This window comes from Vanellus vanellus, assembly GCF_965231255.1.
Source record: "Vanellus vanellus genome assembly, chromosome: 16".
Taxonomy (NCBI): Eukaryota; Metazoa; Chordata; class Aves; order Charadriiformes; family Charadriidae; genus Vanellus; species Vanellus vanellus.
This window is the reverse complement of record NC_138921.1, coordinates 14,564,543-14,588,609: the sequence shown is the minus strand read 5'-3', so window position 1 is coordinate 14,588,609 and position 24,067 is coordinate 14,564,543. Positions and strand designations below refer to the sequence as shown.

General features: G+C 41.4%; 1 protein-coding gene across 1 annotated transcript; it reads left to right on the top strand.

Moving 5' to 3' along the window:
- Window positions 1-828: 828 nt before the first annotated feature.
- PPTC7 (protein phosphatase targeting COQ7) lies at window positions 829-23,744 on the top strand. The gene is made up of 6 exons (XM_082491394.1): window positions 829-1,119; window positions 10,824-11,003; window positions 13,842-14,040; window positions 16,255-16,378; window positions 18,529-18,658; window positions 20,084-23,744. Exons 1-6 carry the CDS (start codon window positions 918-920, stop codon window positions 20,140-20,142), a joined length of 894 nt encoding a protein of 297 aa, XP_082347520.1. The 5' UTR covers window positions 829-917; the 3' UTR covers window positions 20,143-23,744.
- Window positions 23,745-24,067: the final 323 nt, after the last annotated feature.

The following is a 24,067-nucleotide window of genomic DNA, read 5'->3' as shown; positions in this document are numbered from 1 at the left end:
CGTAACCGTCCTTAATAGCCACAAAGTACAAACGGCCACCAAGTCCCTTCTGGTTATTTGGAGCACGCGAGACATGCGGCCTGATATGGGTGTGGAGGGCAAGTATCTGGGTTAGGCACAACCTCGCTGTTGAAAACGTAATTGGAATAATTACGGGTACAAAGACAGCAAGCCGGAGGAATTGTCTCCCCTGTCCCCGCCGACGGCCCGTTCGGGGGCCGTGGGGCTCACCCGGGCGCGTTGAGGGGTGGGAGAGAAAGGCCGCGCTCGGCCGCGCTCGGCCGCGCCGCAGCGCGGGGGCTGCTGGGAGCCGCCCGGTGTTATTGTCCCGCAACATGCAAATGAGGCGCGGCGGAGAGCCAATTGGGAGCGGCCGCCGGCTGCCGCGCAAGCGCGTTGAGGGTGGGGCGGAGCTGACCTCACTGCCCGCCCGCTTTGCCGAGCGCCGGGGCTTTAGCACGCGCGGGGGGAAGATGGCGGCTGCGGCCGGCGGGGTGCGGGGGCGGCGCAGCGGGCACCGCCGGCTCTGACCGGACCACCCCACGGCGAGGCGGGAGGGAGCCCGCAGGCCTTTGCGGGGCAGCGCAGGCCGGCTGGGGAGGAGGCAGAGCCCCCCTCGGGGGGGGGGGGCGGCAGCGGCGGCGCGGAAGGCGGGGGCGCTGCCGGCAACCCGGCCGTGAGGGGCCGGCGCGCGGGGCGTGAGGGGCAAGCGCGGGCGGCGGGGGCGAGGGCGGGAGTCGGGCCGCAGGGGGGGGGAGGGCGAGGGGCCGGGCCGAGGAGGGGCAGCGGCGGCTGAGGCAAGCCGGCCGGCGGGCAGGGGAAGGCTGGCTCCCTGCGGCGGGCGGTCGCAGGTCAGGAGGCGGCTGCGCCGGTGGCTCCCCGCGTTCCTGGCTCTGGGCTGCTGGGCGCCCCACGCCATGTTCTCGGTGCTCTCCTATGGCAGGCTGGTGGCCCGGGCAGTCCTGGGCGGCCTCTCGCAGACGGACTCCCGTGACTACAGCTTGGTGACAGCCAGCTGTGGCTTTGGCAAAGATTTCCGCAAGGGTATCCTCAAGAAAGGCATGTGCTACGGGGATGACGCCTGCTTCGTGGCCCGGCACCGGTCGGCAGATGTGCTGGGTAAGTGCTTGGCGGGGCCCGGCTCGGGGGTGCCGAGGTGGCTTTGGCGTCGGTGTGTGGTGACCTGCCCTCCTTGAGCCGCACATGGCGAAGCGGTTCAGTCGCAGACAAAGGAGCCGGTTCTGCCCGTAAATGTCAGCGCGAGTTCTCTTTTTCAGTTTCCAAAGAAAACTCTGGTGCTCTTTGCCGCAGGAGGGTGCCCACTTGGTGCAGCCTGCCTCCTGAACGGGGTGCTGTGGGCGCCGGGGCCCAGCCTTGCCGTTTCACCTGTAAGGTGCCTGTAAGGCCTAGTGGCCCCGAAAGCCGGAGGAACAATTTATAGTGCATTTCGCTTTAAAACCTATCCCAGCCCCATACATACGCATTGCATTTCCACATAAAGGATCATTGAAACGGGCACTTCCTGATTTTAGCGCGTGCTGTGTCCTTGTCAAGTGAAAGGCAAAGTGACATTGAGACTGGTTTCAAATGTCAAACTTCAATTTCAGTATTTGTTCTATCCTCGTTACGCTCTCTGGTTTGGATTCACGTGCAAAATGAATCTTGAGGGTTCAAATTTTAGAAGTAGTGAATAACTATAGATAATCAATGGAATCTTCAGTTTATGAGCAGCATTGCTTTTGACAGTGCGTGACCTTTCTCCTCTCTAGTCAAGGTTGAATTTGGTTAACTGACACTTGGCAAAAGTTAGTTTTCAAGCAACTGATAGAAGTAAATTTTTACCAAAACTTTGACATTAAAAAAAGCTTCCTTCCCCCAACCTCCTTTTTTTTTTTTTTATTTAAAACTGGTGGGATTGCACTGCAGTATCTCATGATGTGATGGTGCTTGGTGATTCTTCACAATTTGGTGCTGTCATTGTAACTTGGTTGCCATTTAATATAGCCGAGATGTTTTTTCAGGAAGCTCTAACTTGGTGCTAGGTAACAGTATTGCTGATTATTAAGGGAGCTGTTACTCTAAGGAGCTAATTATTCTCAAGAGAGCTGTTACTCTAAGGGTGATGCTACAGCTTTCAAGGAGATGTGGAAGACTGATTGATGCATTTTATATGCTCTGCATCTTTTCTGTTGTGCCTGTTCCAGAGAAACTTTTTTCTATTAGAATTAGCTGTTGGACAACCTTACTTTAACATGTGACTAAGGCTGGCTGCCTTTAAAGTTCATACTAGGCCAGCAGTGATAAATAACTGAGCAATTGGTATTTGCCTGTGAGGGAAATGCAGAATCTCCTTTACTTATAGGTGGTCTCTTTGCATAGGGAAGTGGGTAGATTTAAACCCATTTGATGATGTTTAGGGGTTTTTGGCCATATTTGGTAATTGCCACATGTGGGCCTACAGCTTGTCTTGTCTTCCTGCTGAAATCAACAGAGAATTGCATATCTAAGTTTGTCTTTGCATTAATTTTCATGGCAACTTGAAAACAAACAGAATCGTAACTCTGCTTAAAGATCAAACAGCAAAGAAAGCTTCAGACCAGGATGTCTTAAGTACCGAGAAGAAAATAAGTTAAATAGAAAAGCTGTTGGGTTTTTTCCCTGTAAAACTATTTTCATGTTAGTTCTTTATTGCATTTCTAATATACGTACCAAACCCCAAGATCACTGTACGTTCTGCAAGCAGTAACGCTCAGGATGGGTTTTGATGCAATCTAACTTGATGCTTTTACTTCATCTGTAGTTCTTAAGTGTACAGACATAGTAGTTTTCCCCTTGTTTCTGCTACTGCAATCATCCCTTTGCTCTCCCTTTCTCAACCAGATCTTCTACACTGTTGCAAAAAGAATTTCAGCACCAGTGTTTTCCTGCTCTCAATTCCTCTTACTCTCCTTGCACTTAAAGACCCTCATAAATTTTGTGCTAACTCAATACCTGCTGTTGTGGTTTGGGCTGAACTGGTCACTGAAACTCTTCACCTCAACAAAACTTTTGCTTTTCGAGCTGCATTTTTCAGTATTCGTTTAATGAAGAGGCTCACGTGGCTTTAGCCAAAGTGAACACTAGGCACAGTAAGAGTGCTTTTAGAGAACAGTAAATTTCAAGTGTATCACTTTGAGTTAGTCTGCCCTAGCAGTCATCAGTGACAAAGCCATGCCAGATAATTCATTTAAGATTCTTCTGTGCCAGTCTCTTCTAGAACCAATATATGGGAAGCATGCCTGTGTGGGATGGATATGGGTGTGGTGTAATAGTGAAAGAGCTACTCCCAGCCATTTGGCATGAGTGCTTGGGGATTCATTTTCTTAGGTCAAACAAAAGTTGACTAGGCGGTGTGTTTATAGCAGATAGAAAAATATTAAACAATTCTTTTGTTGTATGTATACTGAATAGTCTTAAGGCTGAAAATTTAATAGTGTCTTCTAGTCCGTGCCTTATCCTTTCATAGTAAGATCAACAGAAAGCTTATGAAGATTCATGTTATTTCCAGCCCCCCCGATAGTTGTTAAAGGGCTTGATAAGGACCGTTACTGGCGTGCTTGAATCCTTGGGGGTTTTGTCTCTTATTTTTACTTTTGTCTGGGATGTACCTGTTAAATTTGCATGTTTTCTTCCCATTCTGAGCACAGGGAGAAGCAAGAAACTCAGAACCAGAGTGTTTCCTTTGGGATCACTCTGAGAAAAGGAAATAGCTTTACTACTAATGCTAATCTCTAGAGCTTTATGATTCAGGCCTGTGTTTCCTTTTTGCTGCTGCTTGTACCATATTGTACCTTTCCGTATGTTCGCTGTCAGTGTCTTGGTTGTCCATATCCTCAGAATATTCAAATATCTCCTTGAGACTTGGTAGGCGTTATGTACTACTTCACATCTGAAGGCATGCCTTTGTTACTTTTGAGGACAGAAATACTGTTTTTCAAAGCTGAAAAACAAAACTCTTCAGAAACTGACACACCTGTTTTTTTCCGAATTAGCATGCAAGTAGAATTTTTAGTGCATAGGGAGCAAAAAAAGTTTTTAAAATGAACTTAAACCCTTTACATAAACATTTCACTTATTTAGCAAAACTAAACATTGAAGCTCCTTTATAAATTTTGAGATGTCTTGTGCTGGTGATCATTTTTTCTGTTGTTGGGATCTGCCTTCTCTTGCTTATTCCTGCCTTATCAGGCTCCTGATGTCTTTGCTAGTTTTTTATGGATTTTCCAAGCTGTTGTGTGACTCATTATTGAAACATCACAGCAACCAATGCACATCCCGTGACAGCATCACTTATACAATGTCTGTGCTGGGTAGAAGTTTGGGTGTAGCCGGTGTGACTTGACTAGTCTTCCAAACTATTTCTGTCCCCCAGCAGTAGTAGGAAAAAAACTGTCAGGCAGCAGGGTACTGTTTGTCCACTGCAAAGTTAAAATTTGGTAACTGTTCTGTCTGCTGCAAATCTTCATTTTTATTTCGGCTGGGGAGGGTATTGTAGGACAGCTGTTGTAAACTGAAAGTAATTGCACTTTATTTGAAAATGAAGTTTGTCAGCAGCCTGCGTAGGAGGTATGGAAACCTCTAGAGTGGCAAAGCCCCCTGAATATTGTTAATCTCACTGCCATCAAGAAAAGTAAACTATAAAACGTAAAAGGATTTGTAGATGAAATGTCAAGGTTGTTCTGGCATCTATAGAAGAGGAAGGGATTTTTACTTTGATGTCTGAAGGTCATAAAGATTATGTTAAATGGTTTATTTGGTATCATACCTATTAAAGAGATCGCTGCCTTATCACAGCTTACCACACTGAAGGGGGCAAGTTGTCTGTTCAGAGTAGCCTTTTACCTACTCTATGGGGAGAACTCAAGACATCTTAGAGGGAGTAATCAGCAATTTGAAAAAAATTGTCTATGTGTCTTAGTTTGTAATAGACCAAAAAAAAATTCCTCTTTAATATGGGAGCATAAGTACTGTCACTCGTAGAGAAACTAGAGGTTATTAGGAAGTATCCCCATTAGCAATTATATTCACTGACGTTCTTGTCAATACAGCTAATCCAAATGTCTGCCGAGCTGTTCTTGAATGTAGTAACCTCTTAGAAATGCGGTAGCTCTCTTTCTGAGAATGAAACTAAAGTCTGGTTATTCTTCTTTACCACAGTTTCTGGAAGGGCATTGCACGCAACATATTCTGATCAGCATTTGCAATTGAACACTTATTTTAATTTTAAGTGCTATTGATACGTGTTGATAGCAGACAATTTTCCATTCATATGCAGATCTTAGCAAGTCCTGTCAGAAATCACAGAAGGAAATAAGCAGAGCTGAACACAGTACAGTAGGTGAGATGTTAATCATACCTACGGCACAGGAAATGTTGCAAAAATCTTCTAGTGCTTACTTTGGTTCATCCACGCTGTTAATATTGTGAACCTGAGATTGTTCAGGTTGTAAGTAATTTCGGCACGGCTTGGCTGGTGTCTGTTCTACAGTACCTGTCCCTTTTCAGCATTTAAGCGCCAACCATCAGTAGCAATTTCAGCTATGAAATAAGTTCCAGGGTTACTCAACACCTTGAGAGATTAAGTAGCTGTAGCTATGTAGGGAAGTCTTTGCAAAACTTTCAGAGATAAATAATAGTTAAGTGTTCTCCTGTAGCTCCCAAAATCCACTGAGTGATTTCTCAGGCTTAAATAAAATAGGTAAGAGATCTATCTGGTAAAAATCTTTTTCAAGTACAACAGTATATTGGGGGGGGGAGGGGGGGGGGAGAGAAATAAGGAACTGCTACTTTTTCCTGGAAGTAGATGCATGATTTAATGTTTTCAGTTTCTTTTCTCCTTCAGTCTCCTTCAACTTTATCTGTCACTTTGCTTCTTGCTTTTTGTTCCTTGTTTTCACTTAGCCAGTTACTCTTCCCGTACCTTTCTATTGCATGCAAGGGTAGTTCAAGGTCTACTGTAACTTTTAAAATGCATAGTTGTGACTAAGTAACCTTTCCTTTTGTGACTAGTTATCAGTCACACACAGTCTGCCTTCAGGGATTTGTATTTAACCGGGTTATCTCTTTGTCAAAACCTGGGGGAGCGGGGGAAGTAGACGCCATTTGGCTGTAACATTGTGATCCCATACACGCTGTCAGTGATGCTGCGAAGAGTGCTGGATTTGAGCATGTGACTTGCTTTGGATGGAGAACCTACCTAGGTGTGTGATTTATCTCATTGCTGATAACACAAGAAATCTTATCAGTTTATCTCAGTTCTGATATGCTGACAATTAGATGCTGTATTTCAAACTTGTGTAGTACAACAGGTTGCACTTTGTTACCATTTTAGCCTTCTATATTTGATGCAAAATAAATTCAGTCACAAATATATCCTTTTAATGTTCTTTTATCAGTGATTCATTGCTAATTCAGGTAAGGATCTCAAGAAATTTGAAGTTCAGTGGTATGCATGGAGTGTCTTACAGAGTTAATTGTGGTTGCATGCAAAAGCAATTCCTGCTGGCACACTTGTGCCCTCCTGGTGCTTCCGTGTGTGATTATTATTCTTAGCTGATGCGGTGTTTGAAAGTATCCATCTTTCAAGAGATTTTTGGGGCGGGGTGATACTTTTGGACTCTGACCATGGGTAGGGTAGTTTGCCAGCTAACCAGAACTTCCACTCATAACACTATTTATATTAAGCAGGGTTTGATTAGTATTGTGATTTTGCTCTGAACTTCAAGCCTGTTGAGTTTACATTTGCTCTGAACTAGATAGAACATCTGGATCTGACTTACAAAAGTGTGCGGTGAAAAGTACGTATTCCTAGCCTCAGTGCTGGCTGTTCCCTGGGCTTCTGCAGTTAATCTTATGTGTTGGCAGTCAAAACTTTACGTTTGCATTTCAACTCGTGTTTTATCCCACGTGCTTTTAGCATTTTGAAATAAATTTTGAAGAGTTTCAGTGCCAGTATATTCACTTGCTCAGTTTCAGGGCTGCAGCATCAGTCACTTGTGCTTTGTCTTGAAACTTCATTGCAACTGTCTCTCTCTGAGAGATCTTGATACACTGAATCTTTAAGAGGTTAGAAAGAGCCAGTTTTTGGACTGACACATGCAGTGAGTATTTAATCTGGCAGTAGTATTTGTCTGTTTTCCAACAGAACACAATGTGAGTGTTAACTCTCAAAGATTCTGAAAGGTCTCCATAATATAGTCAAACACTTGAAGTATTTATTCTTTTGAAGTAATTTTTTGTGAAATTTCAGTTGTTTTATTTACGGTGGTTGTTCATCTAGCCACAGGCATTTCACTATGTCACATGGACATTTGTGTAATTTCTGCATGGGCTTGAACAGGGAATATCCAAAGAAATATTCTTTCTATAAAATTTTCTGATTTACTGAATATCAAGGATTAATTACAGATCAATATCAGCAATTCTTCTCAGCCATACGGTTTGTCTTAAATGTCCTGTGATTCCTATTTTGTAAGATGGTTATTTCAAGTTAAATGGTGGATACTGAAAGACAATATTTCAGGTTTTATGGTGAAATGTAAGAAAATGAAAACCTGAGTAATCTTTTTCACTTGTTAAAACTAGTTATTTTGAATATTTACAGGGTTTTTTGGTCTTAGATGAAAACAAAGATTCCTTGGCACTGATACTGTCAATAGCAGTACCTTTAGATTTTCCTTTGGTGACAGAGGTAAAACATGCTATTACATAAAAATGAGTCAATTTTTGAGGTGAGTTTCCAGTTCTTGCCACTTTGGGAGTTTGAAATATTTCACAAATAGTTTTGCTCCTTGTTTGCTGTATATCAAATATCACAGAGTTTTCTTAAACTCTATTCTCCTTTACATTTCATCTATTTCAGTAGCAGTTTATTCAGTCTGTTTTAAAAACACATATTCCTTTCCTATAAAACCATTTAGTTTATGTTGAGAATGTAGAATGATACTGTTTTTATTTTCAAATCATGCTGAAGGTAGGACAGGATGGTTAAAGATCTTCGGGAATGTAAACATTATCTTTTAAGGGAAAAACAATAAAGGTGGATGTTTTCTAGGTGGCACTGTGTGGTATAGGGCTTCTTGAATGTGCTTTGCCTATGTACTGCCATCGATCTTGATGGCAGCAGTAATTCCTGGCTCCGTGCCGGAGCTGGAGGAAGCATTTGACTGCTCTGGCAGTGTTCATGAACCACACTTTGGGAGCCAACAAGGTCATTTAACTTAAATTAAATGAACTGACCTATCATCTTTAAGAGATACAGTTTAAAAAAAAGAAAAAAGAAAAAGTAAAAAAAACCAAACAAACAAACGACCCAAGCCTTTGCAAAAAAACCCCACATTGTCCATTTTGGGCAGAGAGAAGAAATAGGTGCCAGTGGTGGTACATGAGTTAGTGAGCTGATGAGGTGTTGTGGAGGTGTTACAGTGGAAGCATACTCTGGGGCCTGCTCATGAATGTGATGGTCCCATTTGCTTCTGTGCCAGCGATGGAGAAGGAATGCACAACTGTCTTGTTGATTCTTAAGCAGACAATCTGTTCTCTTAAGTATGGTACAAAGCTAAGTCAGAGGACCTACTTGTGGACCATCTAGAGGATGATTGTTTTGGAAGGTGCTGGCAGAATGTACTTAAAGCTGTTTATAGCTTGAAAAAAGCAGACAGGAAGGCAGACAGACAAAGCCATTTCATGGCTCAAGATAGAGTATGAAGTGTGCTGCCATGATTACGGATTCAGATTTCCTGCCTGGAGTAAGAAGTGAACAAAGGCAATCGGGTAGCATACTCTTATTTTTGCTTTAAAATTTGAAATTGGTTTTGATAATTAACCTAATCAGGTGCTTGCTGTGATGGCTTTTTAGCACTGTATACTAATGCTGTAGTGTTTCTGTTTAACTATTTCCCGAGAAGACTAATGCAAAAATAGTTTACTGATCGCTTGAGGGATCTCTGTAACTTATGATGAGCTTGTTTTGTAACCACCTTAGGAGCTGAAAGCTTTGGACGATGCTTGTCAAACATCATCGTTTCATTGCATTAACCCAGTTGCTAGTGCAGCAATGCTGTCTTCCGCTAGCAAAAGTACATCTGGATTGTGTTCATCTTAAAGAGAAAAAAGCCGCTCATCTGGTAACTTCATGTAAAGCAAGCTTTGCCATCTGAACTAAAGCTTAGTTTTTCTATTTCAAGTTCTAGATCTAGAACTTAGAACTTTTTCTTAATCTCTTATTCTAGATTTGTATGCGTGGCAGCAGAAAGCAAAGTGTTAATCCAGTATTAACCTGAAATTGTGGGACCTGTAAAGAGAGGATTAGTTTGTTCTTGAAGAAACCAGAAAAGGCACTTCCGAGAACACCAGGGTTGCTTTTGCATGAGCTTCTTCCCAGGGTCTGGTCTGAAGAGGTGAATACAGGAATCTGCCTTCCTATAGCGTTCTTCTAAGAAAGCAATCGGACAAAGCAGGTGTCTAAAAGGTTGTGCACTATTTTGGGAGAAATCTGATTAATGTTGATAGGCTGTTCAGAATCTGGCTATAACCTCCTGTCAGATTATAGTTCGTGCCAAGGTCAGCTCTAAACCTTCCGTCTCAGTTTCAGATGGTGTCCCATGTGAAGGGCATTTGGAGATGAGTCAAACTTAGTTTTACCTTCTCAGTCAAATTTTCATGCCTTTGCTAATAGCGGCATTTTTTTCTCAGGTGGCTGTTATTCTTCAGCAGAATCTGAGCTCTGAAATTGTCTATTCATCCTTTTTTCACGAATGTAGTATTTTAACTTTATTATGTTACAGAAACCTGTGCTTCAAAGGATTAGTCCCTTACATGCTGAGGATCAAAAAGATTTTTGGAAAAATTTCCAAGTAGAAGTATTTTTATCTCATAAAAAAAATACCTTTGGATAGTATTTCACTTTATGGCTAAAGGCAGTTGAGGAATACTTTAGCCAAATGGGCCCCAGAATATCATACCTGTTGTTTATCTCCCTCTGACCACCCCCCTTTTCTATGTGCATCTTCGCTATTGGCCTCTATGGTTGTTAGAAGCTTTGGCAGAATTGGTCTTCAAGCTTTGGCAGAATTGGTCTAATTTTCTGCTATCTAAGTTTTGAATAACTGAATGAAAATTGACTGGATCATAGTCAGTTTTCATTCTCTTGCTTGGCTGAAGCTCTAAGGAACAAACTATCCTTGCAGGGGTAGGTCCCAGCATTGTGTTGCTTATATGCTTTTTTTTTTTTTTAGTGCACTTTTAAAATGGAAGTTTAGTTTCTACAGAAATTGATATTACCAAATAGAAAGCATTATCCTTCATATGAGCAAGTAGCTTGAGAAAAAAACTTTGGGCTGCTGGATAGTGGGGAAGAGTTTCTTTATAATTTCTATGCTAGTTAAAATCTTAACAACCTTCATATTTAAAACTAATAGAAAATATTCTTCCTTTTTAATGGGCAAATCAAAGGTTAATGTGATTGAATCCTCCTCCCCCCCCCCCCCCAATTCCCTATGTGTTATTCTCTAGCGAAGTCAGCCTTCTCAGAGAGTTCTCGGCATTAGACTTTTACCTTCACTTCAGTAATTCAGATTATATTTAGAGATTTGTCTAGGAGTTGATATCGGAAGTTAATTTATAAATGCTCAGGATTTTTTTTTTCCTTAATCAAAAATGCTTTTCAAGTGAGGGCTATGTCCTACTTTTCAGTTACTGAATATCACATAGTATGTCCAAAATCAAAAACCTTGTTTTGGAAACCATTTCTGTTGATATAACTCTTATTTTTTGTTTTCTTCTAGGGGTAGCAGATGGTGTAGGTGGCTGGAGAGACTATGGGGTTGACCCTTCTCAGTTCTCAGGGACTCTAATGCGAACATGTGAACGTTTAGTAAAAGAAGGACGGTTTGTACCAAGCAATCCTGTGGGGATCCTCACCGCAGGTTATTGTGAGCTGCTGCAGAACAAAGTACCTTTGCTTGGTAAGAAAGCAAAAATACATAAATTGGATCTGTGTTGTATGTTCTCTAGACACATACTTAGTCAAGGTTGCTTAAATGTATTGTTAGCTTCTGCAATAAATTTGCAGGCAGTTATATTTTAATTAACAAAAAAAAAAAGAGAAACATAGTTGTCTTGGTAGCATCTGTATTTTCTCATGTGTGCTTAAAAACAATCTTCATTCAGTAATGCAGAGAATGTGTGTGTCTGTATCTTATGTGTGTGTATGTGTGTGTGTGTGTATATATATTAAAAAAAAAGGCAAAGTGCCCTGTGTGAAGGGTGGTAGTTCATGAGTGCTTGCAGACAGTTTGCAAAACAAGTTCAGCAGTAGAATACGCTGTGGCATGTGGGCTCATTCTCTCTGTTACGTATGTATAAATAACTGTTCTCTGTTGAAAACTCTTAATAGTTGGTTGTGGCATTTTGCTTAAGCTATGCAAGCAAAAATATTTTCTGACGATAATTGGATGCAGTTCTGCTCATTCCTTGCCTTACTGCTCTTGTTGCCTTTTATGTCCAATGATCCTTAAACCTAATTGGTTGACTTAAGTAGCTTATATCATAAGATCACTGGTACTGTATATTATGTTAATAATTCTTTGGGGCAGAATCATTACAGATTTTTTTGAAAGCAACCTAAAGTAGATGCTTAGCATATTCTGTGTCAAACTTGATTTGAGACAGGGCATCCAGCTGCCTTGGGAAAGGTGAGCCAATAGAGAGGCAACACTTGGCCCCAGCTGACAACCTTGAAAACAGAATGCTTCTCTAAAGGGCATGTGACCTTGTATGCACCAAGAAAGTGTTACCCTGCATGATGTGCATGCTTCTCACCTGACCTTAAAGTTCTGTGCCAGAAGAGTGCTGTGTAAGCTATATTTAACTTGTCTTCTGAGCTTAGGAACAGATGTTCTCGCATTATATGCCTAAAGAATAGGTTCGAACCTCAGAACTGACCCTAAGTATCACTAAAATAGCAGTGGTCGGTAATTACATTAGGATTTTGTGTGTTTAATAGTGCTTATTTGTGCAAAGCAGATGTAGCTGTAAGTGATCTACAAAGTGGGCCACTGGTGAGAGCTCTCACAGCGGCTTTGTAGACGGAGGCAGCCCTGCTTGGCTTGACCTTTCGAATTCGGAAAAGCAGCATATGCTGAGTCACAAGATCTGCATTCCACACATGGCCTCCTAGTTACACTCTGCTAATAGAGTTAGAATTTGAAACTAATGATCCTTAGTGTTTCTCCTTTAACAGAGAACAGTATTTTTAGAAGTAGAAATAAAACCCTGGAATTACCACAGCAATGAGTATTTAGAGTTTATTTAAAATAAAAGGAAGGGAGAGGACTTCATTAAGGAGGATTCATTAGGCAATAACTTTCCCTTGGTGTTGTGTTCTAAGTCTTGATACTTAGTTCATCAGAATTCAATGTAGCAAATACGTTAAAGTAGAACTGAAGTGGGAGGAACCTGTGCCATTTATTTAAACACTATTCTTGTATCGCAGAACAATCTTGGACACTAACACATATAAAATCTGAATTTTTCCTGAGATACTGCTTTAACTTTAACTTACCATTCACTAAGAGTGGGGAAGGTCCTGTATGTTCACTAGAGAATAAATTAAGTGCAAGTGTATTGCAGGGAACTCCCTGTATTAGAAAGGGAAACATCTGGAATAGGTGATGCCTAGAGCCAGCTGGACTTCTGCATTAGCAAGCCTGATTATAAATTCAACTCCTTGCAAGCTTGTGGTCTGTCCAAGATGTAGCTGTGCTTGGAAACTTCTGCTGGAAGAATGACGGGATAGAAGATGAAGACTGATCACTAGCCTGACACATAGGGAGTTACGTTAGAGGCAGAAATCAAGAAGAAATGCTTTACCTGTATTTCACCCTCTTTGGAAATGAAAGTTCTTTTGGTGGATGTGCTATCCTATTTGCAGAAATTAAGTGGTTGCCGATTGCTGTGAAGGACTTAGTCTGTGGGTGGGTATCTTTGCAATACAGTTATTTTTGTGGCTTGCAACCAAGCATGTTTGGTGGCTACTTACCAGTGAATGAATCAAGAATTCCTCAGTGCCCTCAAGCATGGCTGGGATAGTTCTGAGCATGGTTGACAAGTAGATATGTTTCTGTTCTGTCTTAACTTTAATCTGGAATAATATTTGACTCTGAAACATGTTTTCTTTAAACTTTTGAAGTTAGTATCCTGAAGATGTGACAGGATTATTTTTAAAAAAAAACAGGAAGATAGCTCTACAGAGCCATATGATGAAGAAAAATATTTTAATGTTCTGACAAGAGTAATGCAATAATACCTAATACTTAATTGCAAGCAGTTCTTTACTTGGTGTGGTTTATTTACAGCTGATGAGTGAAACTGTGTAGAGAGGACCTAGCATTGTATGGATGCTACTAGAATTCTATTATCTTGATGATTTTGGAATTTCAGTATTTTATGTGCCTCCTGTAAATCCAGTCCTATAGCAGAATGTGCTGACATATGTTGGGATGGAAAACTGTAAATAAAGTGGAACAAAACAGGTATTTGTCAGCATAATGTGTTTACCAAAATCAAAGCAGGAAAAGTAAGTTCTGTAGAAAAATCATAGTTTGTCTTGCAAAGATTTAGAGCATTTTTTTATTTTTAATTTATATTAATTTTGGCATTATTGAGTATTTCTAATTGTCATGATCTGTAAGCTTTGATAAATATATGAATAATTGGAATATTTGACTAATGAATCAAATTGGTGAAAGAATAAACCATTTCTGTAAGGCTCACTCCAGGTACTGTATTCTGTTTGCTTCCAGGAAGCAGTACGGCTTGTATAGTAGTTCTGGACAGAACAAGTCATCGTTTACATACAGCCAACTTGGGAGATTCTGGATTTTTGGTAGTCAGAGGAGGAGAAGTAGTACATCGATCTGATGAGCAACAGCATTACTTCAACACTCCGTTCCAACTGTCAATAGCTCCACCGGAAGCAGAAGGAGTTGTTTTAAGTGACAGGTAAGATGGGAGAGGGTCTTAAATTTTTAACCTGCGTATGCGATCATCTCCCAAAAGGTTGCAGTTTTGCTGCTACAGTGCTCTTTGTATAGTGCAGCGTAGCGTGTGGGATTTCAGCATGTATCCAGTCAAATGCTCTTTTGCCTGCCCCCCCCGTCTTTAGGTAATGTGAACATTTCTCACCTTCCACTTAAAATTTTGTCCGCAGTTGCACAGTCCAAATGTATTGGGCTAGTGATGATTCATTCATGATGGCGTATTCCACTAGTCTGTGCTATGCACTAAGCATGTGCGCACATGGAAAAGATGTTACTCCATAAAGCTGCTGCAATAAGACTGCAGCTGGTGTACGCACTGGTCACTGTGCACGAGTGGCTTGTCTTATCAGTGGCTTTCGTTGCCAGTCCCTGTCTGTACTCTCTTGAGACCAGTGTCGAGTACGCTAATTTAGATATTTTGGCAGTGAGGTAGCAAGTACTTGAAGAATAGAGCAGAGGGACATGTGACTGTAACTTGTGTTTCCAAATAGCTGTGTTTCCCGCAGCATATTGTATTTGACCAAAATGAGAAAAAAAACCTGTTTGGCGGAACATCAAGCTGGGAAATGAGAGTATTAGGAAAGGACAATCTGTTCACAGAAATGAGTTGTTTCAAAGGCAGACTTGTACTTGTGTTTTCCGCTAAGAATGTCAGGCTGATCCATCCTCTGACTTTGTGAAGTCTCACCAGTAAAAGAAAATATTTAAAAAAAAAAAAAAAGTAAATCAACTTGCAAATGTGTATTAAAATACAGCTCTCAAATCAATGGTTATACACTTATTAAAGTGATATTCCCTCCTGAATACAGGAGGATGATAAAAGGATCTTCAAAGAGTGACCATAGTATACAGGGACTGCAATAGGCATCTTAAGTTTTTGATACTGCATCAGCCTTTATAGTTAAAGCCTTGTAAAGGTTATAACTCTGAATGCCAAAGTAGCTCTTTTTGAAAATGTTGGTTAAGTTGTTGAAACTCCTGACCATTCTTGCATGTGGTTTTATTACTTCATCATAAGACTGCAGAGAGGAAGCTTAGATAGAACTCGGAAATTAAAACCTTAAATAATCTAATCCCTTTATTCCACTAAAATGCAAGGATTGTTTGAAATTCCAGAACTATAAAAATCTTAATTTTTCTGAGATTCTATGTCATCCATGGGAAGACAAAGACCAAAATGCACAAGGATAATTGATAATGTCCAGTGGAAGTCAGGAAAGCAATCTAATCTGAGTCATCACATAATAAGGAAAGTAGAAGATAAATGAGCTCCCACACTTCAGTTCTGAATCATGATTATAGCTTTCTGGCTAGTTTCTGCGCTGTTCTTGACGTTAATTGGTACTCATGTGTGTTGTCTAAATGCTTCTCCAGTACTTCTTTTTTATTTGCTGTCCCAGTTAAATGTTAAATTTGGCTATATATGGGAATAGGCAGGCAATTGTAACTCTATTAACCTTCCTCAAGCTACGAATCAGTTGAGCAAAGCAGCTTTGCTGCTTTTTTGGCATAGTCAAATGGCACAGGATGCAGCAGTTTCTCCCTTTTAAAGACCCCTGAAGAATCTTTAAACATGAAGGGTTTGTCGTTGTGCTGCTTCTGAGAATCAGGTTTTGCAGCGATATTCATGGCCAAAATAGATAGTTTCTCCTCTTGGTATTGTGTAATATATTAGACATAAGTAGACCAACCGGCTGTGGTCTCCTGGTAGCAATTTCCAGCCATGTTTCATATTCCATTGCATTAGAAAGTGATTCAGAATCCTTAAGCGTTTTGGCCGTTGCTGTTATGAATTGTCCTTTCAAGTATAGCTCTCTTACATATTTAAGATGAGTGAGAAGGAAGCCCTGAGCTGCCATTCTACTTAATGGTTTCCATGGAGATACACTTGTGAAGCAGATTAGTTTGCAGGATTGTTCATCTGGGAATTTTAAATGCAAATCCTTTGTGTAATAGCTGGAACATTACCTGTTTGCAATCACAGTTCTTCTGTTGTAGCTTTCTTGACAAGCCATCCTGGTGCAAAAGCTCCATAGTTAGTGATTATTTCTTCCTTTTGCAGCAAAACACAAACCAGTAGTGAATTACAAAAGCTGTTCATGTGCTAGTTTGACATTGCTTGGTGCCTTAGTGGAAGCTGGAGGCCTTTTCTCTAACCTGTCTGTCACCTTCCCAGCCCTGATGCTGCTGATAGTACTTCTTTTGATGTCCAACTTGGAGACATTATTTTGACTGCAACAGACGGACTGTTTGACAACATGCCTGACTACATGATTCTGCAGGAGTTAAAAAAGCTGAAGGTGAGTGTGTACGTTCTGAATCTCTCACATCTTTTGCACTGGCTATCCCTCCTGGTTACTATCATTACTTTTTATGCACACAACTTTTGTATTATATATAAAAGACACACCACAAAGTGCTATTGTGTAGAGACTTTTCAGTTAATACCGCATGTGAGCAGTAGAAAGGGACACTGACCCCAAAGCGCTGTCTCTTGGAGCTGCACCCGGGCTGCATCCAGAAGCAGCAGCTTGGGCACAGATGTCCCGAGTGGCAGCTCATACCACGTCACCAACTAGTGATGGGAGGCAGAGCCCCTTGGCCAGCTGCTCACACATTGTATTTTACCTTAAAACGTCCCTGGAGGTGTTCAAAGCCAGGCTGGACGGGGCTTTGAGCAACCCGGGCTAGTGGGAGGTGTCTCTGCCCATGGCAGGGGGGTTGGAACTCTGATCTTCAAGGTCCCTTCCAACTGAAACCATTCTATGATCTGTACTTGCAGATTGTAGACTATATACATGAAAATACAGCATTCTCTTACGGGTTATTTGAGGGGGTGAGCTGTGCACTTAAATCTTGAGAAAAGCTTCAAATTATTTTTATAAAGCAGTAATTCTAAAAAAGTATGGGCTGTCTGAATTGTGGGTTGAGTGTGCATCTTTAATGTTCGGCAAAAAAAAATTCCTGGCAACTTTTGCAGGTTAGTGACCACAAATATTCTTCTTAAATAGTAATAATGCATTAAAATATTTTAATTTGGATGAGAACATATAGCTTAAGGCTATTTACTGACAGAAAGGAAAGTATGCTTAGGAGGTATCAATATGTATAACCTCCCTGAGGAAACTATTTTGATGTTATGAAATGCAAATAAGGTTAACATATAGAATTACAGTGCGGTTTCAAAAAAATTTTGCCTGCTCTTATCCTGCAGCTACGTAACTGAAAGGTGGTGTCAGGCGGAGAATGGGTCCTTACAGACCAAGTGTCTGAGGGGCCTCTGCGCAGTGGGCAGACTGCTGAGCTTCCCCCTCCCTGCGGTCCCCGCTATCGCTCTCCCCTCGGTGCAGTGTTCAGGTCTGAAACTGAGACGCGTAGAGCTGTGCTGCGAAATGGAAAATGCGACCGTACTGCAGCACAAGCTGCCACGGAGACTTTAGTCCAGTTAGCGAAGGCAATGACAGCACTGAGATGCGTTGGCAGTGCGGTCATGGTTTGGAAGGGGCTGGGGTCGCCAACCTGTGCGGCTGTCACTTAGGCTGCAGCCAGACCGGACCTGTCTGCTCTACTCCCACCTTCCGAGTGCTGCGCACAGTGAGGTGAGGTTGGCCTGGCCCGGGCGGGCGCTGGTGATGGAATTCCCGTGTGGAAGAAAGTTGAGCTCCACCTTTTGGCGTGTTTGGGAAAGGCACTGAAGTTCCCTGTGAGATTCAGCCAAAAGTTAATCATGTAAATGCCTGCTAATTCCCCAAACTGCGGGGAAGACTCTTGCAATGACAAGGCATTTTAAAATAGTTACAAACAAAAAGAGTGGTCGTTGTCATGTCGTGTTGGATTGAGCAAGAAAAGGCTTTGAGTAAAGCAGCAGAGTTACTGAAACAAACAAACAAAAAAAAGCACTTAAAATGCAGTCTGTAGAAAGTTTGCACACTCAATATTTTTTTTTTCTCATCTAACTTATAAAGCGCCCCTTCTTCCCAGGCGTGCTCTTGTCGACGTGGGTAAGGGGGTCAGAGGAGTAGGACTTCCCATTTGAGGTAAAAACGTTACTTCAACAGAGCCTCCTTTGTGGGGGAAGGATGGTTCTTCCAGCGTGAACTGCTGGTATAGCTACAGCAAATCACCTCTTTCCTTCAGGTGAGACTGTTTAGTCTGTTTTGAGTATTAGTCTTCTAAGTTTCTAAATCCTACAAATCCTCCAAAGCCAAGTCTTGTAGCTGCTGGTAGGGAATAGAGCTCCAGACTTCAGTTGTGAAGCTTTTGCAGCTCTGACCCAAATTTATAAAGCCTGAACAACAGTGAGGGTTCCACTGGGAGAAGGTGTTAACTGGTGCTGTAATCAGTGAGAGAGAGGTCCAGGAGTCAGGGATCTATAAAACTGACGCGCATCAGCAAAACAAATACCAGTGGACTTTCTTGTGTGAATATACATTTTTCCTCATTAATTTAGAACTCCAACTATGAGAGTATACAGCAGACTGCAAGAAGCATTGCTGAGCAAGCTCACGAGCTGGCGTATGATCCCACTTACATGTCGCCATTTGCACAGTTTGCGTGTGACAATGGATTGAATGTGAGAGGTAAGATTTTTTTTAAAATTTTTTTTCCCCTCCTCCTCCCACTCCTGCTATCTCTGAGAAACCTTAAGCGAAGTGAAGTTTTGTTCTGATTGTCCAAAATCTGATAGGAAAACAGAGCGTTAGGAAATGCAGTTGGTGGTAGAGCGCCACTCTAGCGTGCTGGGTTTGGCAAGGACACCAGCTCCCAACGCAGGTCATCCCAGGCCCTGGCTGATCAGAAGCCTCCTGTGGGGAAGCAGCTGGAAGGCAGAGAATGCAGCACACTGATTTTTTTTTTTTTTTTTTTTTTTTAATTTTTTTTAATCTAGTATGTACACTCCTGCCCCAGGAATCCTGCCTGACACAAGTTCTCCAGGCTCTTAGGGAAACTGTACTTAAATTGTTCCTTGGATTGGGGTCTGTGAGTGGTGGTGTGTGGGTGTTTGTTGGGTTTTGTTTTTGTTTTTAAGGTCGTTTATCATTGATGTTTTTTTAGTTAAGATTCTGCCTGCTCTTTGGTGTTGGGTTTTTTTGGGTCAGATTTGTGACCCTTGTACCATCCCCATCCTGATCTCTCTGGTTCTGTTTCCTACACTCTAGAAAGACGCTGACACCTGGCAGAGTTCAGAGTCCTACCAAACACCTTTCTTTTTTCTTTTTCTTTTTTTTTTTTTTTTTCCTAATAACTATAATTCTGCTAGTAAAGCTGTTCTCATTATCTCTCTATCAGGAGGGCAGGTTTTCTTGCAAGACCCTTAAGCGTTTTCCCTAAAGGCAGAGGCGGTAGCTGTAATGCTCTGGCTCCGTGTTGCTACAAAGCTCGATCCTTCAGTAGTAAAACCACAGATCTCCCGAGTCTTGAGGAGTGGTTTGGCTTCCAACATAAAAATCTCTCTTCTCTGAGCTATTTCTCTAGGATTTGAGTGTGTTGCTCTTGCTGTTGAGGTTTGAAAAGTGATTACTAAAAATCTAAAGTAACTTCTAGGAAGATATGTGCAGTAATATAGTGCTGGAGAAGATGCTAAAGAGGTGTTTGATTTACAGTAAATTCCTGAGAAAATAATTCTTTATTGCAGCTTGCTTGTAACAAAGCAATGTCAGGTTTTTTGTACATTTATTAAAACAAAAACCCCACTAAATTGTCTGCTAGAAAACAGGCTTTCTGCTCTGCTGGCTAACAACAATGTTCAAGGCTGTGTACTGCTCTTAATGGTTTGTGATCTCGCTATAACTTTATAACAGCGCTTTTTTGCTGTGTTAAATGTCATCGCCACCCTCAGTCGCGTTTTGGAAAGGAGGTGGCGGAAGCAGAGCTCTTGTGTCCACGCAAAACAGTTTTTGAATATCTACTCTTTGTGAAGAGCTTTCTGTGGGGGAATGTCACAGATCATAAGAAGATGACCCACTGTGGTTTGATGAAATAGTTTTATTTTTCTTCTATTACAGGGGGAAAACCAGATGACATCACCGTCCTTCTGTCTATTGTAGCCGAGTATACAGACTGATCTGCCCGGAGTGTCAGCTTCTGACGTTTTCCTTGTCCCCAAGCGCCTCGCTTCACACCTACGGTTTCCTGCTGGCAGGATCGCTTTCTTCCTTCGCAGCTGATCTCAGCAGCCAGGTCTCGAGCTTGTGTCTCGACAGGCAACAACTGAAGTCCTTGTTACGAACCACTCTCCGGTACAGTACACTGGTCTGCGTCTGCCAGCAAGAAATGAAGAAGCTCAAGGCTTGAAGCATGTCTTTCAGAGCTTAGTCGCTGTCCTTAAAAGGGGGAGGATGAATCCCGCATCGTTACTGCATTTGAAATGTGACTTACTTTCAAAGGATTAGAATTGGTTTATCATCTTTCAAACTAGATTCAATAGATAAAACCTCTACAAGGGGCATATTACTCTATTTACTAGAAACATTCACTATTCATTAAGGGGTATGTTACAGAACACAGTTTCATAAGCATAGTCTTGTTAACAGTGATAGCTGAGGTTTCGTGTTTCTAAGCTCCAGTTTTCAGGAGATTTATAACTGCTGTAAACATTCTGCTCTTGCCATACATGGTGTCAGCCTAGGAGCCTTTTCTAGTACAAAATTTCAAAAATCATACTTAGTTCAAGTTATATGGATGCAAATGTGTTTTGTGATTTCAGGTGCTTAACTGTGATCTTAAAAGTTCTGCAGATCATTCGTCCGTAATGGGCCTGGTATCTGGATGTTTTGGCTGTGGATAATTTTACTTTTATTTAAAAAAAAAAAAAAAAAATTTAACTCGGTCTCAAAATGCCGAGCTGGCCAAAGTTGAGGTCTTTTCAGCATTTTTACCCATCTCGCCAGGATGGGATAATACGGCGTAAATGCTACAGTGGGAGGTTGCACAAAGAACAGATCATCCGCAACTCCAAACGCCTTCACTTTTGGTAGATAATAATTCTCTTGTTAACCAACCATGATTTTTGTTAGTAATTGCCACTCTCACTTGTTTAGAACAGAATATGCTGCACCAGTTTAAGTCCAGTTGATCCTTATCTTTCTGGCTCTCAAACATGCACCTCTTCTCTTACGCTGTGGCAGCAGCAGTAAGTACGGAAATGGAAACTATTAATGAATAATCAGCAAAACTTACATTTCAGTAACTAAAGTTTAGGGGTTTCGAATGAACCTTAATGATGTTTACAGTTATCTAACAGCCACTTTGCAATATTACATTTCCTTTTGAATTACAGTAGCTCACGTTTGTTCCCCCCGTTCCAGCACGCTTTCCTTTTTCTTTCCTGAGGTTCATACAAAAAGCCGATAGCTGTAAAGATATATATATTTTTGGTCAGTTTTTCATTAACTTTTTTGCTGGTAGAAAAGTATGTAGAAATAAATTAAAGCCATGTTTTTATATATAAAAAGTCGGGTAATGTTGCTGTTTAGGTGAGTGCAGTTAAACTTGGTCAGTAAGTAATCTTACCTGCTCTCAAAAGGAGATTTTTACTACCTGGTTTATTGTATTAAAACTGTTTAAGTTTGAGGTTACCTCAACTTGTTTAAAGAATTTTTGTGGACTTGTACTGTATATTTGCGTAACTATGTCAAGCTTTTATTTAAGATCATTTAACATGTACCATGTACATGTCATTTTACTATATTTCAATGCATCATGCTTGTAACAGGCATTTCATTTATAATAAGAGAAAGTGATTAATTTGGAAGCTCTTCGGTAATTTATCTGCTATTCCTAAATTGGCATCATGTTAGCTATCTATTTTAAATCACCTTGTAATTACTTGTCAAAATGCCTTAACTACCCTAACTTGACCAAAATACTATTTTGGTGAGGGTATGGGGAGGATTATATTAATGAAGAAAACTTAATTAGTTTTGCCATCCATGGAACAGTGAGTGGTTGATAACTTTGCACAAATTGTCAGTCCTTGTTTTTTTTTTAAATTGAACAAGCTGTATCTCGCTGTCTCGTTAGGAGGAATGTATTCACACCGCAGCACAGGGCTTTGTTTCTAGCGTTTGGGAGGGAGGCTTCTCTCCCAAATCTGGGTGTCTTGACATTTTATTCTCCAGTATTTACTATCACGCTTCTCGATTAGAGCAGATTTGATCAATTATTCTTTCCCTTGAACTTACCTTAAAGGATGTCCCTGCAGACCCGGGCTGTGTCGCGCTCTGACCCCTGGCTCTTGGCACCCTCGTCCCCAGCCCTCCTTATCTCCCCCCCATGATCTACAGCCCCTCGTTGGGTGATGCAGACGAGCCTGCCGGAGGTGCTTTCCCTGCCTGAGGCGTTGCCTGCGCTGCGCTCGGCTTCTGCTGGGCCGGGGGCTGGAGCGTGAGAGCCTGGGCCAGCGGCTGCCAGGCTGGACTGTGGTGCCCGGTGGTATGAGGCTGCGCTCTCCGCGTTAAAGCCACTCTTGGCTGAGCAGTAGCTACGAAGCCATTTGCCTCGTATCACATCCTGATTTTTTTTTTTTTTTTAATAAAGAACAAATTTGGATTTTGATTTACAAATCATGAGTTTATCCCTCACTGGACACACCAAAGACCAGTAAAGCTTATAGCTTTTCCATCTGTTTATAAAGCAATACTGTATTATAAAGAATTGATATTTTTATCACATGCTTGATTGTTTTTGTTTTTGTTGGTTTGGTTTTTTTTGGTTGTTTTTTTTTTTTTTTTTTAAGATGTGCACTCTAAACATATCAAACCTAATTTCTTCCTATGAACTTAAGCTGTCTGCGCACAACAGATTTTTGGAAAAGGAAGTGACAGGGCCCATACTATCAAAATAATTTTTAAACAATGCATGAAGCAGTAACACTTCCTGGGAGTTAGATTATTGTGACTGTTGAGGAGAGGAAGGTCCAAGAAGGGTGTTCCATGAAAGGGAAGGGTGCGTGAGTGGAGCACAGGCTGCCTTTCAGCTGCTGCAGAGGGCAGGGGGTGTTTGCCATCAGGAGCTGGTGGTTCAGAGTGGTGATCTGAAGGAAAAGGAAGAGTATTGCCCAGCAGTAACGGTGTAACGTCACAGGACTGGCAGGAGTTGGGATTTCTGCAGCAGTGTTACTCGGTATTTGGGTAAAACAGGGCTAAGATGGTATGAATTGGAAATACTCTGTGGTTCCTTGCTACTTTTATGGCTATCTTTGGGAGACCTGCAACATACAGTTTCCCTCTAAAAGTACTTTCTTTGTGTTTATGAAGAAGGTATGGCCAAAAAAAAAAATAATCAGATTTTTGGGACCAGACAGTTCTGACTGAATCGAGGAGAAGGGAGAGGTGAAGGTTTGGCAAAGATGTGAAGGATTTCGTGATGGAATCTCCATCTTGGTAACAGACATCCTTTCTCCAGGTGGAAAAAAGGAGATTGTGTGTGTAGGAATTGGCTGTATGAAGTAGTTTCTTACAAAGATAGCTGAAATAATGAAGCAAATCTGAGTCTGTATCTAATGAGGATGCTTTTTTGTTGTTAAAATGAGACTATCATCTATGCTTACCTAAGAGGCGATTATGTGAATTTCATGTCTGAGGTATAACTTATGCAGGAATAGTTCTGTAAATACATTTAAATGAATTGTAAAGATATTTAATAAATATAGTATTTATACTAAAATGTGTTTTTTAAAGTAAAGTTGACTGCACAAGCTCTGTTTGTTACTGCAGTGATGTCACTGGTGGCGCAGAGATGCGCAGACACCAGTACTTGGGCCATTGAGCTCTCGTTAGACCTTCACACAGCGTTCTCAGACCCGCATCTGAATGACGAGGCAGGGAGGGGGAAAAGATACAGCAACTTCATTTATTCAGTTAAACGCTAGTTCTACAAAGTTCCTCTAAAAATACCAGCTGTTCTATAGCAATAATGTCTTTGGCTCTGCCAGAGCAGATGGGTTTATTTTTCCAGCACTCTGAACTTTACAACAGCAGCTTCATTTG